This window comes from Drosophila suzukii, chromosome 3, assembly GCF_043229965.1.
Source record: "Drosophila suzukii chromosome 3, CBGP_Dsuzu_IsoJpt1.0, whole genome shotgun sequence".
Classification (NCBI taxonomy): Eukaryota; Metazoa; Arthropoda; class Insecta; order Diptera; family Drosophilidae; genus Drosophila; species Drosophila suzukii.
In genome coordinates this window covers 84,938,877-84,956,812 of record NC_092082.1, presented here as the reverse complement: position 1 = coordinate 84,956,812, position 17,936 = coordinate 84,938,877, and the positions used below count along the sequence as shown (strand labels likewise).

At 38.1% G+C, this 17,936-nt stretch overlaps 1 protein-coding gene across 2 annotated transcripts; it reads right to left on the bottom strand.

The window, feature by feature from the left end:
• Window positions 1–1,028: 1,028 nt before the first annotated feature.
• LOC108006034 (uncharacterized) lies at window positions 1,029–1,920 on the bottom strand. Of its 2 annotated transcripts, none has more exons than XM_017069477.4 (2): window positions 1,628–1,918; window positions 1,029–1,289 (listed from the first exon to the last, which is right to left on the bottom strand). In XM_017069477.4, exons 1-2 carry the CDS (start codon window positions 1,888–1,890, stop codon window positions 1,205–1,207), a joined length of 348 nt encoding a protein of 115 aa, XP_016924966.2. In that variant the 5' UTR covers window positions 1,891–1,918; the 3' UTR covers window positions 1,029–1,204. The 2 variants fall into 2 exon arrangements, with proteins under 2 accessions (XP_016924966.2, XP_065722040.2); XM_065865968.2 differs by lacking the exon at window positions 1,029–1,289 and adding an exon at window positions 1,497–1,557 and having other exon boundaries at window positions 1,628–1,920.
• Window positions 1,921–17,936: the final 16,016 nt, after the last annotated feature.

Here is a 17,936-nt window from a genome sequence, read left to right as displayed (position 1 = left end):
AACAAAAAACTGGGGAGATAACGCTTTCTGTGACGTATAGGAAGAGACCAGTTGGGGAATTAAGAGAGTGCTTCGCGGAGAGTGAGAGTGCCAGACGGCGTGAATTAGTGCAAAGGAAAGCAAAAGCCAACTGAAATTCGAGTTATTTTCAAGAACTCACCGACTGATAATTGCTCTTTTTTATTTTATAACAATTTCTTAAACATAAAAAAAAGAAAAAATAACTTGGGAATTATAATATGCAGTGCTGCTCAATGAAAAATCAGACAAATTACAAACAAAAGAGGTAATAAGTAAGGTGATGATATCTAAATGTATGCATTTAAAACATATATAACCAAAACAGAAATCTTATCTTTGAAAACTTTAAATATTTAACTTGTTTATATTTTATAATCGGTAATTAAAGTTAAAAAGTATGTTTTTCGTATTAATTTCCTAACTAATTATAACAATCTATTAACATATAACAACATTTACAAGTAATAATGTATAATTAGATAGAACAATAATATATATCATCTTTAATTCTTATTAAATAAGTGATATACCTTATAAGAAATGCACTAAGTCACGTCCACTTGTTGTGAGCGGGGCAATAAACTTTTGTGTGGGCGTTCTCAAGAGTAGAGGCGAACTAAGGGTGAAGAGCTCATCGAATCAAGGGAGAACCTAAGAGTAATATAGAGCTTTATTACTAGGTAAAGCTTTCAGATTCCAACAGCTGTTGCAGAGCTTACGACATTCATGTAAAAATGAGTAAAATTTTTTTACATATTTTAAAATTTCTCAGAAATGGGGGTAAAGAGAAAGACGATGTTGGTGTTACCAGCTCAGGAAAATTATGACTCATGTTCAAGAGGAAGAACACTTGGCGCCTTGATTCAAAAATAAATTTAATATATTTTTTTATTTATGTTAACTTTTAGGTTGTATATAAATCGAATCACTCAACGTCTGCGGTAGTTTTTATTTTAGTACACTTTTTAGATTGAAATTGTCCACCTTTACAGGGTTCGGAGGAAGAATTGTAGAAACTATCATACTAAGATTTATTTTGTTTTCAGTTTGAATAGGAAGTAAATATCTTTAACCACTTAACAATAACAATGGGCTTATCTAGCCCATTCAAATATAATACAATATAATATAATATAATATAACAATTCGAAGTACGATTTCCTAGTATTCTTTTGCAGATCGGTTAGAAATTCAATGGTCTATAGTCGTAGGCAGGACCCATGCGAATGGATATGTTGGCGGGCTCGTTTAAACGCTCTTTCATCAGTCTGGAGAATGGAAAAGTTGTAGTGGTTATATTTAGATAAGGTTATATATATATTAGGTTGTTAGGTTGTATATAAATTGAATTTATACTTTTAAGATTAAAATGTTGTACCTTTAAAGGGTTAATTTTTGAAGAATATATGAAAGAATTTTAGAAACTATGGATGTTTAATTTGTGTTCTGTCTAAATAGGAAGTTAATATTTTTAACCACTCAAAGTTACCTTATAGAGGTCCACTGTACTTAGCAGGTGTCGGCACATAGTCGAACCTTGAGGTAAACAATAACAATGGGCTTATCTAGCCCATTCAAATATAATACATAGGTTTAAAATGCGTACCGTTTATCTGCCTCGCTCTCGCAGCTCCGATAGCCTTTCCGCCTGGCCGATTTGTTAAGACGTAACGATCGCCTCAGTTCTTTGGGAAGTGGTTTATTCGTCTCGCGTCTGAGAAAACTACCGAATTTCTGGCACTTTTCGGTGAGATTATGCCACACCAGCAGGATAAGTCGCGTATGCCGCGAGGATGTGGCCGTGGATGATGTTGGCCCATTGGCACCGCAATCGTACAGCTCAGTGGTGGAGACAACCCACGACGACATGTTGACACTGACTGACTTTGCAGAGCCCCTTTACAAAGAGCCAACGGCCACTTGGCCGTCCATTGATAAGATTTCCCCTTCGGCAATCGAAGCGTATCAATGATTTGCCATCGTCACTAACCAAGTGCCGGATATGGGAGACAAAAAAGAGACTAAAACTGAAGCATTGCAGATTGCAGCTAAATTAGCACCGCAATCGTATTACTCAACGTTTCGCAAAAACGCAATAATTCTCTTTGCCATAAAAGCAGACGAAGTCGAATGTCCTGCCCGGGGGACAGAACTCTCCATGTTTGATTTCAAAATGAAAACCTAAATGCAGTGCACTGCTCAAAAAGGTGTAAGCAAAGTATGTGTAAGTAAATCAAATGGATCTATTTCTTATATCAAATATGTCTTTGAATATATTTTAAGTTTATAAATCTTATTTTGTTATTTTCGTTGTATTATCTCCCAAAAATAGGGATTCTCTTAAAGATCTTATATTATCAGGTGTTGGATTCATAGGTTATAATCTATATGAAAATATAGAAAATGTATTTATTTTTTTCTGTGTACTTTTCTGCTGCAGTTATGAATTTCTGCCATTGAACATTTTCAATAAAAGTCTCTGTCTGACGTCCCTGTGACATCCACATGCCTTCCTGCCTCTTCGGGCGAGTAAAGGATATGCCCACTGAGAGCATGTCCTGTAACAAAATACAAATAGATGCGTTCGTTCGGCTCCCATGTAGCCAACACCTAGGGACATTTTTGGATTGACCCCTGTCCCCCATTAGGTGGCTCCCTTCCCCAATTTGGACCCTCTGGTCCAGTTCTATTACGACTATTGTCCCCATAGTCAGACCCTGGATATATGAGCATGCTAACAAAATTGCATGCGGTTGAACGCAGTTTGTGTGGAGTGGTTTTTTTTTTAGAAACAACACAGCGGAGGTCAACTGCATTGTTATAACCAAAATTCGTTTATTGCCATATTGTTGGATTTTGATTTTGTCTTCGAAACAACAATGAAAACAATCCCTTGATAAATTCAAGCTGATACTCGTCCTGCTCACAAATTTGGATTCTTTTTTTTTGTTTCTAGGTTTATGTTGGATGGCAATTATATAGAACATTGCACTCCTTGCATATAGTATGGTATATAAAAATCTTTAAGCTTTGCACTTTATTTTATAAATTTTTAGTTTGAGACTGGATATGACTTAAGCAATAGGTAAATTATATCCAGATGGTATAATGTTATTTTTAAAATTGTATAACGACATGAAGGAAAATTATTATTAAAAATAATTCTTAATCAATTAAGACCTGAATTTCTAAGCTCGTGCAAAATTCTTTTTCGTTTGTAGTTCAACAAAATTCCAAAGGAATCAAATTAAAAATGGATAACGCGTTCAAACAATCACTCATTCGTTTTAGAGGTATTTTTTCCTGCAGCCACATTTATTGATCGCAAAAGTGCAAGGAAATCGGATGACAGAAGGCAGCTGCAGGTCGAAAGGCTGTCCCAGTCCTGGCTTTTGCCCCACCTGCGGGCGGATTTGTGTCATCATACCTGTGCTGAGTAGTTGACAACCATTCCGAACAGAAATGCTTTTTAAATTCCATTTAAATTCCAAAAATACCGAGATGCTGAGGGAGCTGCAAATCCTTTATGGAATAAATATAACCCCGAATATGTCCATTGGCTGCTGATTCCAGGGCTGATGCTTTGATAGTAAATTGAATTGCAATAAAGGCAAATAGCATATTTATTTGGGTATTTCTTATTCCATGCAGTCTCCGCATTCATTGGCATTTCGGCATTTCCCTATTTTATCTATCATGTTCCCTGTGTTTGTGGGCTGCACTTTATTAAATTTTCAATAAACTACAAAGCGAGTTTACATTTGTTTGGCTTCAGCAACTGTTCATCTGTCCATCTGTCCATCCCGTTGGCCTCCCTTGACATCTGCGAACTCTTATTTATGTGCTCGGCTAAGGGATATTTTGGCAATTTAAATATTTTGCATATTTTTGCAGTAATTCAGTTCTGTTTACCGTTGTGCAATAAAATTCTGCAAAATATGCAAATAAACTGTTGCACTTACTCGAATCAATCAATCACGGTACCCAGAACATCCAGTCCAATCAATGCGAATTCAGGTCTGCCTAGACATCCATTTTATCCAATCGAAGCGGTGACTCGTTTGTGGTATTAAAAGCCAGAAGATTAATTGCAAGGCCGTGAAAGTTTAAGTTTATTGAGCTTTAAATTGTTATTTTTGTGTCAAAACATTTTCTTAAACTTAGATATCGTAGAATTTATAGAAAATATAAAGCACCAATAGTCAGAATAAAGTAAATTATTATTATAAATTTAATGATATATACAAATAACAATTTATTTTGAACTCATACTATTTCTCTACAAAGTCCTTTGTATCCCTATCCTTTGAGTATTATCTGACTGTCCTTTTTTTCGCGTGCCATCGCATTAAGGGGCCATCGTCGACAGTGGGCGAGATAAATGTATGCCCAATGCTGATGTGCATGCAAATCTACATTTTTGGACGATTGTCAAAGCCAAAAAGCTGGGTGGTTTGGGGGCTGTGGGCCCGGTAGACAGATGTCAAGACATCAGACTCGTTTCTATGTATTCGGGGCTTAACATATGCGACCCAAACCGAATATAAAGACAAGAGGCGAAGTAGAGGGGCACAACTACATGAGCGCATTACAAGCACTAACAACAACAATGGAAACCAAAAAAAAAAATTGTGGCAAAAAAAAATAGAAAAAAATAATAACATCAAGAAAAACGAAAGAAAACAAATGAAAGTTTATGTTATAAAATGCCAAAGTGTGGTGGCACAATCTATTGGCGCAAGAGGCGAGAAACAACAACAGCCATATAAGATGGGGAGTTGGCGTGGTGTGGTGCAGGCATAAAATAGCGTATATAAGATAAAGGATATGGCCAACAGCCCCGCGCCCCTTGCCACACTTCTCGTGGGTTAGCATGAAAATTGTTGCAAAAGTCAACATATGGCGTTAAAGATGCGAACGTGCAGCGAATCCTTGAAGTTTTCTCTATAAGGCCGAAGCTTTGGATTCCACTCTCTCCTTCCATCTATTCGTCTTTATAGCGATGTAGTGCTATCTCGTTGTCTTTAAGTAATTTAAAGTTTTTTACATTTTGAACAGGCCTTAAAAATGTGACCCTAAAATTGGGGATGCTCAAACAAAAACTTTTTTAAAAACAAGTTTTTGATACACAGAAAATTCTGACTTTATCATTTGAGCTGTAAATTTTCTTATAAGAAGTACGAACTTTTTTCTTCTCACCATTTCGATCTAATATAGAAAACATTGATAACAAAATGTACTTACACGGTTTTTAAGAACGAATGTTCTCATTTCAAGAACAATGTATTTGAATATTTCTCTATGTGTAGATGTTTTGTTTTTAAATCCAATTTTTTACCTTTTATACATATATACAATATTATTGTATACTATTTATATCGATATGATGGTTCTTAAATATTCTCAAAATCGATCCAGCGCAGCTATCGCCTTGAACTGCGGTCCCATTTCAAGAAGGTACTCCATTATGGGATATTCCGCATATCGAAACCGCAACTGTCGGTTACCATTCTGTAGCCCTTAAGGCCTGTCAAATCTTCAGACAACAAATCCCATCAGCTTTCGCAGGCCTAAAAGAGTGGGGGGGCTGGGCTGATATTCTGCCATCGCATCAGGAAAGTTTTTTTTTTGCCACATTTCCAACCCGTACAATCGACCGACCATTTGGCTTAAATATTTTATGCAAATTTTCAATGTAATAAAAATTTTTTCTCCTCCGGCCCCACACACACATACACAAACATGCCAGTTCAGGCAAATAAAAATTGATGCCAATGCCGTTTGTCTTTCAATACATTGTTCCTGCTTCCATTTTTTTTTTTTTTTTGGCATTCCCCCTGGCTTGTTGAGTGTACGGGTATGTGTGCAATGATTTTCAATATGTCGCAACTCTCGGCCCGAACTTGCGCTATCTGTCCACCCGCCAATACCGCCCAATATCCCCATGCCCCTTATCCCGTGTCGCCCTTCTCGGACTTGCCTCAGAGCAGCTTGAAACAAATGCCGAGTTAATGCTTTGGCATATACGTCGCCATCGCCGATGCCGCATGGACATGACCTCAATTGCGTTGGATACAGCCGCGCACACATACGGGCACATATTGCACATTCACATACGTATGTAGGTACTATACATATATCGGTTTGATCGACATCAATACGCAAGGACCGTAATATGTGTTAACCCGCCAGGACCTCGCGTCCTTTCGCTCGCCATCTCGCTCCCGCAACCACACCGTGGCAAGAATAACACATTGCCATCACTGTCATCTTTTAGGCTGACAAGTGCGAGTGCCGGCATTACGAGACTTTGACGTCGATATCGACAAGTGCAGTAGTGGCAGTAGGAGTGGGACTACACTGAAAGAACCGGATCCAACTGAAGGAATTTTTCCGAAAATAAAACTCTTTAAGCACTATATTCAAAGGCAAAACTGTCGAATTCTACTGTGGTTTTGAAATCAATTTTAAAGATGCCTAAAAGTATGCTGACAAAAAATTAAATTCATTATTTATTGGACTTTTGGGCTGAAAATAAAAAGTTGCATACTTTTAGGCAGCTTTAGACATTTTTAAGCGTTATAAGGATTTTCAAGCTTTTGAATAATGTTATTTAAACAGATGAAAAATAAAAAAATGTCATTTTCAGATACGATTATTACAAATTCAGATTTCACAGTGCACTTCTCTCGCCACTTTCCAAATTTTTCTTTGGTGCAGCTTAATCCAAGTCATCCCGCCTCGTCACTCCATGCCACCATTTCGGTTTAACATATTGTCAGTTGGCTTACGTCCGGGTCTCATTCTTTTTGTGGGGTTGGGTTCGGATTTCTTCCACCTCTGCTCTTATTTCGGTGTGATGAAAATTGAGGCGTCGACACTTTGTGCCCAGGTATATTCCCAACCCATCTCAGCCTCACACTCGATGGCTGTCTTTCTCGACCGTCTGATGGGTTCATTGTTTTTCGTTTATGATGCACTTAAATTTAATATTTAATTTTAATGTATTTTGCCAGCAAGTTTTTTTGTTTGGGGGGTGAACATGTGTTGGTACACAGCAAATGTGGCCAAAGTGGCAGGGAATAGGTTAACGAACTTCCTGCTGAGGGCAGATGTGGATGTGAAATTTAATTATTGGTTAGTGAAAATTTTATATGTTTTGTTTTATTCTAGGACACTTTATGGAAAATTTTAAAATTTGTTATGTTATAATAATTACTACCTAATTTTTAAACACATTAAAAATAGGACAATAAGAAGTAAGCAATAAATTCTTTTAACTGAATTATTAAATAATAATACTATTATAATATTAAATAAATTTTATTAAATGATGTTTTTACATCGATATAAGCTTCCATTTCCAATTGATTTTTTGATGTTTCACATTTCCTGATTGTAGCCACGAGAATAGATTATAATTTGTGAAAGCTGACTTTCTTTTTCTCGTTTGGGTTGTAACCTGTTTAGAAATCTTCCTATTTACCACAAAATCCAAGTCCTTTGTTCTTTGTTTGCTGACTCACCATTTGTTGCATACTTTCAGGCGTTTTGATGGTCCACGTGTTGGCTCTTCTTTATGTATTTTGCCATCTCGTCCTCATCGGCCTTTGTTCTCCTGGGCTTGTGGGCATAATTCCAATACACAGCTTGCATCGATAAGTACTTAACACTTGGCCAACGAAGCCCCCTTTATAAGGACTGCAGACTAATGAGGGCCCCGGGTCTAAGCTACCTGCCAAATTGGTGAAAAGCGAAAAAGAAAGAGGCAAACATAACTTTGAGTGTCTCGTAAAAATTTCAATTATCCTAAATGATTAACTTTGTTTATTACAGCCAAAAAAATAAAAAAAGAGTGGGAGGAATACCCATACCCTCATCTTCATCCTGCCGCTGATGGTGGCACATCATTTATCAGTTTATGACTTGATTCTATTATTTATTGGCACTCGAATGAAAGTCGTTGGCGTTCACGGCTTCTCGTGGCAATTTCAATTATAATTATGTGCAAATCGTAAAAAAAACGAAACAAAACTGGGGGCGTTTCGACCGTCTAAGATAAAAATCACTTAGTGGAGGGCTCAAACATACAGACACACTCATGAACAGTTTATGGCTTACAAAAAAATCGTTAATAAATTAAGCGGAAATATATTTTCTTGCCGTGGGCCCAGGGGTGATTTTTCACCACATATTTTAACAAATAATGCTTTTTCCGGCTTTTCCTAATGGTTTTTTAATTTTAGTGTCGTTGAAATTATGGTCAGAACAATAATTTAATAATTTAGGTTCTTATGCTGTTGGCAAAAGAACTCCGTGGGCAGCGTAAACAATTTTCATTTTCCCATTTTTAGACCCCTCCTCATATTCAGTGGCAACATTGTTATTTATATGCCCTCGTTGCTGTTGTTGTTATCCTTGGCCAGCAGGTGGGAAAGTTATTTCAGCGGGTGGTGGTAGGGGGTGGTACTTTCTAGCCAGAGGGTTGAAATAGTCGTTTGTATGCGGGAGGTCTGTTACTCCAAATTGTTTTCCACCCCCCTTACAATCCCCCCTAAAAACCAGGACACGCACACATAGCCAGCGGTTATTAGCTATTGAGCATCCAATTGACTTTCGCACAAAAGTTGTACCTGTTGGATTTTAATAAATGAATTTTCAGGATCCCCCTTTTAAAAACTTTAATTGCTGCAGCTTATCATTTTATGCAGTTAAAAAATTTGAACTTTTTTAATAAAGCCTTAAGTTTTGTTATATATTTTCACCACATTGCAAAATTTAAAATATTTAAATATGGAAATTCTTTAAAATTCAGCTTCTTTTCCTCAGCTTTTCTTCAGTATTCATATTTCCTACTGGCATCCACTCCATAATCGACCTAATCAAATGCAATTTGTTCTAGTTACTTTTTAAGGAGACCCTGGCAGCAGTATTTCCCATCCCACCTTTCCCCGAGAAACCCAAAGGATATGACTCCAGCATCAAAGAGTGGAGCTTACGCAGTAGCAAACAACTTTATGGCTTGATTTTTTATTATATGTAATTTCATATTTTATGTTAGGATATATGCTTGCCCGGCCAGAAGGCTAGCAAGCCGGTTTTTTTTTTGCATACACACATTTTTCAGCATTATACTTTATGATTTTTTACGATTTTGTTTTTATTCGCTTTGGGGTGAGCCGGAAAAATGTTCAAATGGATAGAGAGCCAACCGAATGCCAACGAAACGATGACAAGCCCCACATGCCATGTATCCTGTCTGAGTATCCTGACATTTTGGGTTGTTAGAAAAACCAAAAAAGCAACAAAAAAAAAATCAAATAAAATAAAACCAACTTCAAGGCAGAACAAAAAACAACATCCACACACAGAGAAACATAACCAATTTGTGTCATCATAATTGTAATTCGTCGTAGTCTGCCCCGCCCCCTTTTCCCTCACCGCCCCTCTCAGCAGGAGATGGCTGTCAACTCTTTTGCCTGCCAGCACTGTGGCAACATTTCCAACATATTTCACCCCGCCCCAGAAACAAAACATACTCGTTTGCCAAGATTTTAAAGAAATTTTTATGGTTAAAAGCGGCGGAGGCAGGCTAGGGGTGCTTTTGGGGCCAGGAAAACGAGGTAAGCAGACATGCCATCCATTAATTTGGAAAATTAATTTGGTTAAATGAAACTTGGCCTTAATCCTTGTGAAAAAATTCCTGGCATTTGGCCTCAGACGAAAGTTCAAGTGGAAAAAGGTTAAAAGGAAAGTGAAGCCCGAAAAGGTAAAAGTATCGGTGATTCTTCTGCGAGCAATCAACCGGAAAAGGCGTCATATACTCTATCCTAAGGTATAAGGTATAAGGTCCTAAAAGGCAAAGTAAAAGGTTTGTTATAATACATAAAAGAAGTGAAACTTTGAAGTATATACAATTTGGAGGGTCACTCAAATACCTTCTTAATTAAAACACATTTTCTCTAATTTCTATAAAAATATACTTAGACGTATTATTCATATTATTATACATAAAAAATTTCTTTCTAAACTCTATAGATCCCTTTTCGATTTAACCAATACAAAGGGTATTTCCATCTTCACCCTTTAAAATGTATATCATCCTCCCCAGTGATTATGATTGCCTTAAAAGTATCCCCTTTGGCATTGTGCAAATAATCACCAATGCCCCACAAAAGTATTTAGAAAGTAATAAAAACATCAGAACAATGTTTGATAAAGAGTTTCGTTGCTTCAGCTTGCAGTCAAAAAGAAAATAAATAATAAAAAGGACAACTATGTGGCATTTCAACCGAAAAAAGAACCAAAATCAAATACAAAGAGCACAGCAGAGATAAAAGAACAACCAATGGCCAATAATGATGGCGAAGTCAAGCTGCATGAAACAATCAGTGAGTTGGGTAGAAAGGGGGCTAATGGGCAGGAGCGAGTGAATGGGACTCATAGCCAAGCAATCAGCGCATAAGCACGCCCTGTAATCAAGCATGGCGCCCGAACAGGAACCCCCACGGACCCATGTTCGGTACCCTGAAAAGTTTTGTAATTAAAATTGAAAAAAAGAAGCGGAAACAAAGTCGATGCGGAAGAAAGAGTGAAGAATGTTTCTCCAATACTTTCGATGTGCCCACAAATGTGTGGGGTCACGTGTGTTGTGTTTTTGGATTGGGAAAATCATTCTAGCCAATTTTTAGTAGTCTTTACTTTCTGATTTTAAACTTAATAAATCGTTAAGTATTTTCTTGTACTCACAAAAGGTATTTTATTATTCTACAGTACTGAATTCAAACTACTCTGTTAAATAACCCGACTTAAACACACAGAATTTCGATTTGTTGTATTTTGGGTTTGGGAAAATCACTCTATGCAATTTTTAGTAATCTTTACTTTCTGATTTTAAACTTAATAAATCGTTAATTACTTTTTTTACTCAAGAAACCTTTTTTAATATTCTACAGTACTGAATTCAAACTACTCTTAAATAACCCGATTTAAACACACAGATTTTCGATTTGAAGTGCTGGCACTTGAACACATCAATCATACGCAGTGTGGGCGGGGTGATAAATTTCGATATTAGCTCACAATTAACATTAATTTGCGTGATAAATGCGCAAAATCAATTACTGGCCAAAACCTAACCATCTCTATTGACATATGACACATATTAGCAGTTATGCGCAATTCATTAAATATGCATTTGTTTCAATTACGTACAAGTGCCAAGTGCCACGGCGAAAATTCTTTAAAGCTCTGCCCGCAGGTGGTTAAGAAAGTTATTTTCATGCTAATTACGAAAGCCACAGACAACTGAAATCGCTGCTGAGCCAGTGGGTGAGATATATACTGGCACAAGGAGAGAGACATACTTATATGGCCACTTGTAAGACAGTTGAAGTTGTTGCATCACTTAGGGCATTTAAATTTTCAAGTTTTAATGCAAAACCCGGGCTGACTGACACACATGCAAATGCAGGCATGCATATATGAGAAGCAAATTAACTTATGGCAACATCGTCTTCGTTTTCCTCGTCATCATCATGGTCGTCATCATCATCATCATCCTCATCGCCATTGTTGTCGTTGGTTGCCGTTGACAACGCTGGATAATACCTTAGGTATACAAGTGCCGGGGCTTTGGGCATGGGCGGTGGGCTTTGTGGGCGTGGTGGGTGAATGGGTGGGTGGGTGTTCTGGTGAGGTGAATGGCTGAAGTGACACAATTGTTGTATCCAAATGTCTTGACGAGGCTGCCAAAGTGGGTAAATTGCAAAATGCTAAAAATATTCAAAGTAAGGTAATGAATGCTCTTCCAAAAATATGAGTTATTACAGCTAAGTATTAAAATTAATGGTTAAAATATCAAACATACCTTTTATTACAAAAATAATGCCTACTTTACTTTATTCTATCAGTGCTTCCAATAAATGTCTTGAAATGGTATATGAATAAAATGTTTATTACAAATTTCCGTTTTGAAAAGGAGATGTATATCCTTTTTTAAACCTTGTTTAGTTATGACAATCAAAATATTTTAGCTCTTGCTGATTTTATACTTAAGTATATTATATTATATATAAGAATGTATAAGAAATTAATAGAATTTTTTAATAAGATATTGGTTCCACTTATAAGGAACGTATTATTAGTTAATAAAGTACCAATTTTAGATACAATTTCAGCAATAAATCACTATGAATAATTTATGCTACCAGGATTTCTCATTTGAGTGGTAAATTGGAGGATGCCCGTACATCAAAGTTAGTGTGGCGAAGCTTTTGCATGCTCACGGGCGTCTCAGTGAAATTGTGGCAATTCCAGCGAAAGTACGCGCATGCAACTTACTTTTTGCCTTGTTTTCATTCTTAATTAATAATTAAGAAATAAGCACAAGAAGCGAAACGGAAAAGCAGAAAAGCAGGAGGCAATGCCAGCAATTTCCATTGTTGTTGGGCAATATTGTTGTTTTCGAGTGTGGCATAACTTAGGGCGCACAATTCGCGTGGTTTAATTAGCCAGTTTTGAGGGCTTAAAGCGCAGTCAAGGCAACGCCGATTGCGATTGCAACTTGCAAACTTAATGGCAATGCCAATGGCTAACTAATTGCCAAGCTAAGCCTTCCTGCATGCTTAGCGCCTGATTCATTTGTGGTTTGCCCATCCATTTCCCAATCCGATCTGATTCTTTTCATTCAAGTCAATAAAATGCAAAATAACCAATGAGCCGGAGAGGAAAACAGCGAGAAAATTAAATGGAATGCAGGGAAAAACCTCATAAAAATGTAAAAATCCCCAGCTTGGCGCAGCACTTAAAAATCAAACCGCAGAGTGTGAGACTGGGATGCCAATACATAACCGAGCGAGATGGCAGTCGACGCACTTCCGGTTTAATTAAACGGAAACTGATTTAATTGCATATTTGATGAGCTGCGAACCGGGCGGCGTCGCAAATGGTAATGCCGGAATGTGCGAGTAGGAGGATCCGGAGCCCCAAACTAGTGAATACCCCCTGTATTATCCGCCCAATCCCAACCCACAACGCGCTTAGTTATGCAACAGAGTAGCGAGATACAAAACCCAGACCCACTTTCTTCGCTGCTTTCTCCCCAGCTCGCTGGCAAGGAATGCGAAAAAGATTCTGCCGCCTTGTCATAGGCAACTTGATGCTTTGAGAGCTTAGCATAAATTGTGATGAATACTAAAAAGGCATTTTATTTATGCCTCACTTAATTACACACACAAAGCGGCAGGGAGAGGGGGCGGAGCTGGGGATAAGGAGGTGGGACATCGGAAAAGGAGCTGGGAAAATCTCCTCCAATGTCCTTGTCACCTAAGCGTAATAAATAAATAAAATGTTCGTGCTATTTTCACAGGCCACCAAAGGACTTCTTTGTCCTGGCTAACAAGTGTTCCTAAAACTGAAGGTTTATACGTTGATATATTGCAGATATAAAGTTAGTCTCATTATTTTAATAATTTTATTATATTTTTCAGAAGCTAATAAGAATTAATAAAGTCATAAATTCAATTGTAAAGTGGCTTAAATTCTTTAAGCAATTATGTAGTTAATTAAATGCTTAATTTAATAAATCAGCACAAAAGTGAATGCATATATTATATTGCAGATTAAAACATGATAATGTTTTTATTATGGTAAAACGGTTTTTTTATATAAAGTTTATTTAACCACAGCATAACATTTAATTTTACTACGCTTAAATAGTGACTCTATATCATTTTTCATTGATGGTCATTATACGAATTAAAAAACCCCGAGCCCATAAACGTAGTTCGCCCGTCTTGAGAATCTCTTTTATATCTTTTTCTCTGGCTGCTGGTTAATTTTTATTATTTCCTCTTCACACCACAGCCACTGAAATTGGTATTGGACTCGGGATTCTGTCCTTGGTTGCCGGGGAAAGCTCCTCCATTCTCCATTCCGCTTTTAATTTAATGTGCGCATTTTTATGAACATGTTAATTTGATATTCAATAAAGTTGGTTTGATTTTCGGCTTTTAATGGATTCTCGCATTTAATGACACGGCGGTTGGGTGCCTCGCAGTTTTCTCCTTACTCCGTCTCGCTCGGGTTTTAATGCTTGTCACTTGCGCAACGCTTCGCTGGCGATGGCCAAGGATTCCAGATACCACCAGATTTCGGAACCCAAAGTCCTTGGTCGGGAGTCCTGAGGTTTGGGGTGTGTGAATTGCTGCACAGCTTGTTGGATTTCTGATTTGTCTGTGAATTGTAATGGATTTCGTAGAGCGATTCGACCCGAAAGTATGCAATAAAAAGTTTGATTTGAATGCAAAGTGGATTCAGCAATTAGCTGGAACTGCAAACGTGTACGGTGTTTTTCACACCGGAATCCATTGAAAACTATTCCGCCCCGAAATTTTCGCACTTTATTTCACCAACTTCATGGCCATCATAAAGCTGGCCAGGTGGCCATGCCTTATAGCTCCTTGGCGTTAACAGCCTTTTCTGGCGGTTCGCGGGAATTTGGCGATTTTACGATTTGAATGCACATTATCGAGTAATTATGCGGCATCAAAGGGTGAGTGCCCGAATGTCCATGAATAGCTGAAGAGATGCCGCGACTCAAAACTCCACTCAGTATGCACTCGCTTATTTTATGAACACTCAAAAGCGCTAACACACAACGTTAACAGACTCATTAACTGCCGAACAAAGCAAATATAATTTGTAGACCAATAAACTTCTGAAGCCCCCCATTGGGTGGGTCAAAAAAAGGCTGTTTGAGATGGGGATACGGAAGCCGTCGAACAACAAAGAAACGAGAAGAAAACCAACCACTAGACAAGGAAACGAATGAATGAATGAATGAACGGCGAGCGAATGAATGGTGGCAAATGGAAAGAATCCTTTTATTACTTTGGCGCGGCAACAGATTTCGAAGGCACAAAAATGAATTTAGCATAAATGAAACATTTTTACGAGCTGCCATTACGGCCAATAAAAGCACCCAAAAAAAATAAAACAAATACGAAAAGAAACCGAATAGGAATAAACTCAAATCACGTCGAATAGCTAAATACTCTGGAAAAGGCAGATAAACGAAAAAATTACTTGTAATCTTTTGAAATTCTAACAATTATTTTTTGACATATTAGTTCTAGATGTTAAACTATACAATCTATATCAAATATATAAAATATTTTGATAGTACAATCTGCATTTCCAAAACCATAAAAACATAGAGAACACAACAGTTCCTGGGGAAAACAATCCAATTCAAACCGATGAAGAATCAGAAAGGGAAAAATAAATATTTGACTTGACCAAAAAAGTAGAGTTAGGGTCAGGTGGAAGTCTGTGCCGTATATAATGAACGAAATATGCCTCAATGTGTACAATACGTGAATATACATATATATATGTGCCTCCTATATAACAATGTCAGCAGCCATGGAGACACACAGTTGAGTCAGATAGGTCTGGGCAATAAAAAACATCATCGAAGCCATTTGTCAAAAGACAACACAGCGTGGCGATGATGAACAAGTGGGGAAGTGGTGGTGAAACGAAAACGAGAACGGAGACGCTGGGCATTTCGTATTCATTGCCAAAAATCACAATAACAGTCCCTCCGTCGGCATTTTATAGCACTCCAAGTGCTCACACCTCTCCGTTACCATTTCGCGGAACTCGCATCCTGCTCAACTTATACCACTTTCCCACTCCCCCACAATGTAACAACGCCGCGAAGTAGGCAATGGACAGACTCCCTAACTTGTGTCCAAACACGCGCGTCTACAAAATGCGTTTGTCCTCGGACCGCGAACTCCCTGACTCCTGGACTCCCAGACTCCCGGAATACGGAATACAGTATATAGACTACGGGCCACAGACCCGGACACGAACATGGACACGGACCCGGGACGATTTTAAAGCGTGCTTGGGAGTGGGCGAGAAAAACGCATAAAAAATCTTGTTGCTCACGGCTGTTGAAATGGCGTGAAATAATAAAAGAGACGTGAAAGCAATAGCCGACCCTGGCAACAGTCTTGAAAACCAGTGCTGCCAACTATTGAGGCCAAATCAAGCATATAAGATGGTTGGACTTTGCCAACAACTAAAACTAATAGATTGTTTTTAGAGAGACGAAAGATAAAGTTCTTTCTAACAATAATCATAGGCCCACAAATTTTATACAATGTAATATCAGGGTAACTTAGATAACAAATACATCATAAAGCTCTTAAAAATATTTTACTTACATATTGTGAATATGTTTTTAATTTTACAAAAAACTGTTTTATAATGGTTGTGGATCCAGTATTCTTTATACTTAGTACCCCCAAAACTATTTGTATTACAAAAAAGCCCGTACCTCTACTCAAAATCTTACTCCACTGAATAAATACGTTTTATTTCGTTATGATAACTATTGCTTTCTATTTAAAACCCAATATGGCTTAGTTGCTTTAAAAATAGTATTGCCTAGTTTTAAATATCCTGCAAATTCTGATTGGATAGGCTATAGCCAAGTTCCCAGCACCGATGGCAACGAGTAGCAATCACAATCGCAATCGCAATGGCAATAGCGAAAGCAACAGCAGTGGAGGGCAGGACATGGCCCAAAGCTTTTTGAGTTTTGCTGGTGCTGTAGTTATTGCTGTTGCCGTAACGGTTACCGTTAGTGTCGCGCCGCCGGCTATTGTCGAGAACCGGGCTCAAATCGCGATTTTTAGTGGGCTACAATCGAAGCGCTTGCTATCTTGCCCCACTGAATTAAGTGAAAGCGAGATTGCGTATACGCAGCGTGTGCCCCGAACGAAGCGGAAAGCGATGGATACTACGGAAACTATCATAAATAAGTAGTTTAACACATGACGTTGATGATGGAGCGTAAGGAAACTTTTAGAGAGCATTAAGTTCAACTGAAATGTATGGCTGTGCACTATGGGCGATTAAGGAATATTGAGCATTAAATACACGGTACTTATGGGTAGAAACCTCTTATATCATGTATCGATTTTTTAATAACTGAATACTCAAAGTGATAAGAATCGCTTTTCATAGTACTCACAGCATTTCCGTTGTAGCTTTAAGAGTTAAGCTCTGATTTCAGGACTAATCATTGGCCAGTCAATCGACAGAACTTTCAATCAAGTATTGGCCGCTAAGCTGGCCAGATTTAAGACGAGAGAACTATAGGAAAATCCACGGAAAATCTGTGAAGGAGAAAGAAAAGAACCTGAGATGTCTTACCATATACCTTATAAGCTCTGTCAGCAGGAGCGATCCATTTGATTTATGTATTCATTGTTTCGTGGCTGCAAATCCCGTATAGATAAACGTGGTCTGGGTGTATTCAAGCAATTTATGAAATCCCGTCCCGGGGCGAAATTTCAGACCCGCTCGGCTGGCTGGATGGCTGGTTGGCAGCCACAAGCCATTCAATGTCCAACGGGATTAGAGACAAATTAAAATTGTAATATTTTATTTATGTGCGTTGTTGCTGGCACTGGCACTGGAATATAACCACAGCAGCAAAGGCAAAAGCAAACCGAATTGGAATTGCGGCACGTTGTCCTTTTGGTCCTTGGCTTGGCCTTGGGTATTACGGGTTAATTTGTGTGTTTATTGCAGTTGGCCAAGTTCGGCTCGGTGCTGCTGGGTTGGGACTCGGATTCGGACCATCTTTGGGGAGTGGGCACCAGTACCGCACCGACACTTAAACGTATTTACACGCAGCAGTAGCAGCAACAACAAGTGGAAGTAGAGCCACCACAACAATAAAAAGCCACCGAAACAGAGATGGCAAATGGCAAATGCCGAACGGCAAAACGAAATATTGTAGACTATTTAAAAAATTTATGTGCGGATGTTTTGCCGTCGGGATATTTCCGGTTTATGATGATTATGTTTTGTGTGCGCTTCCTCTGCTCGCC

Coding starts and splice junctions, on each gene's coding strand:
- LOC108006034 (XM_017069477.4), bottom strand. CDS start 1,890: ATGTCGTCGTGGGTTGTCTCCACCACTGAGCTGTACGATTGCGGTGCC. Junction 1,290..1,627: donor GAGAGCGAGGCAGATAAACG/GTACGCATTTTA, acceptor TCCATTCTCCAG/ACTGATGAAAGAGCGTTTAA.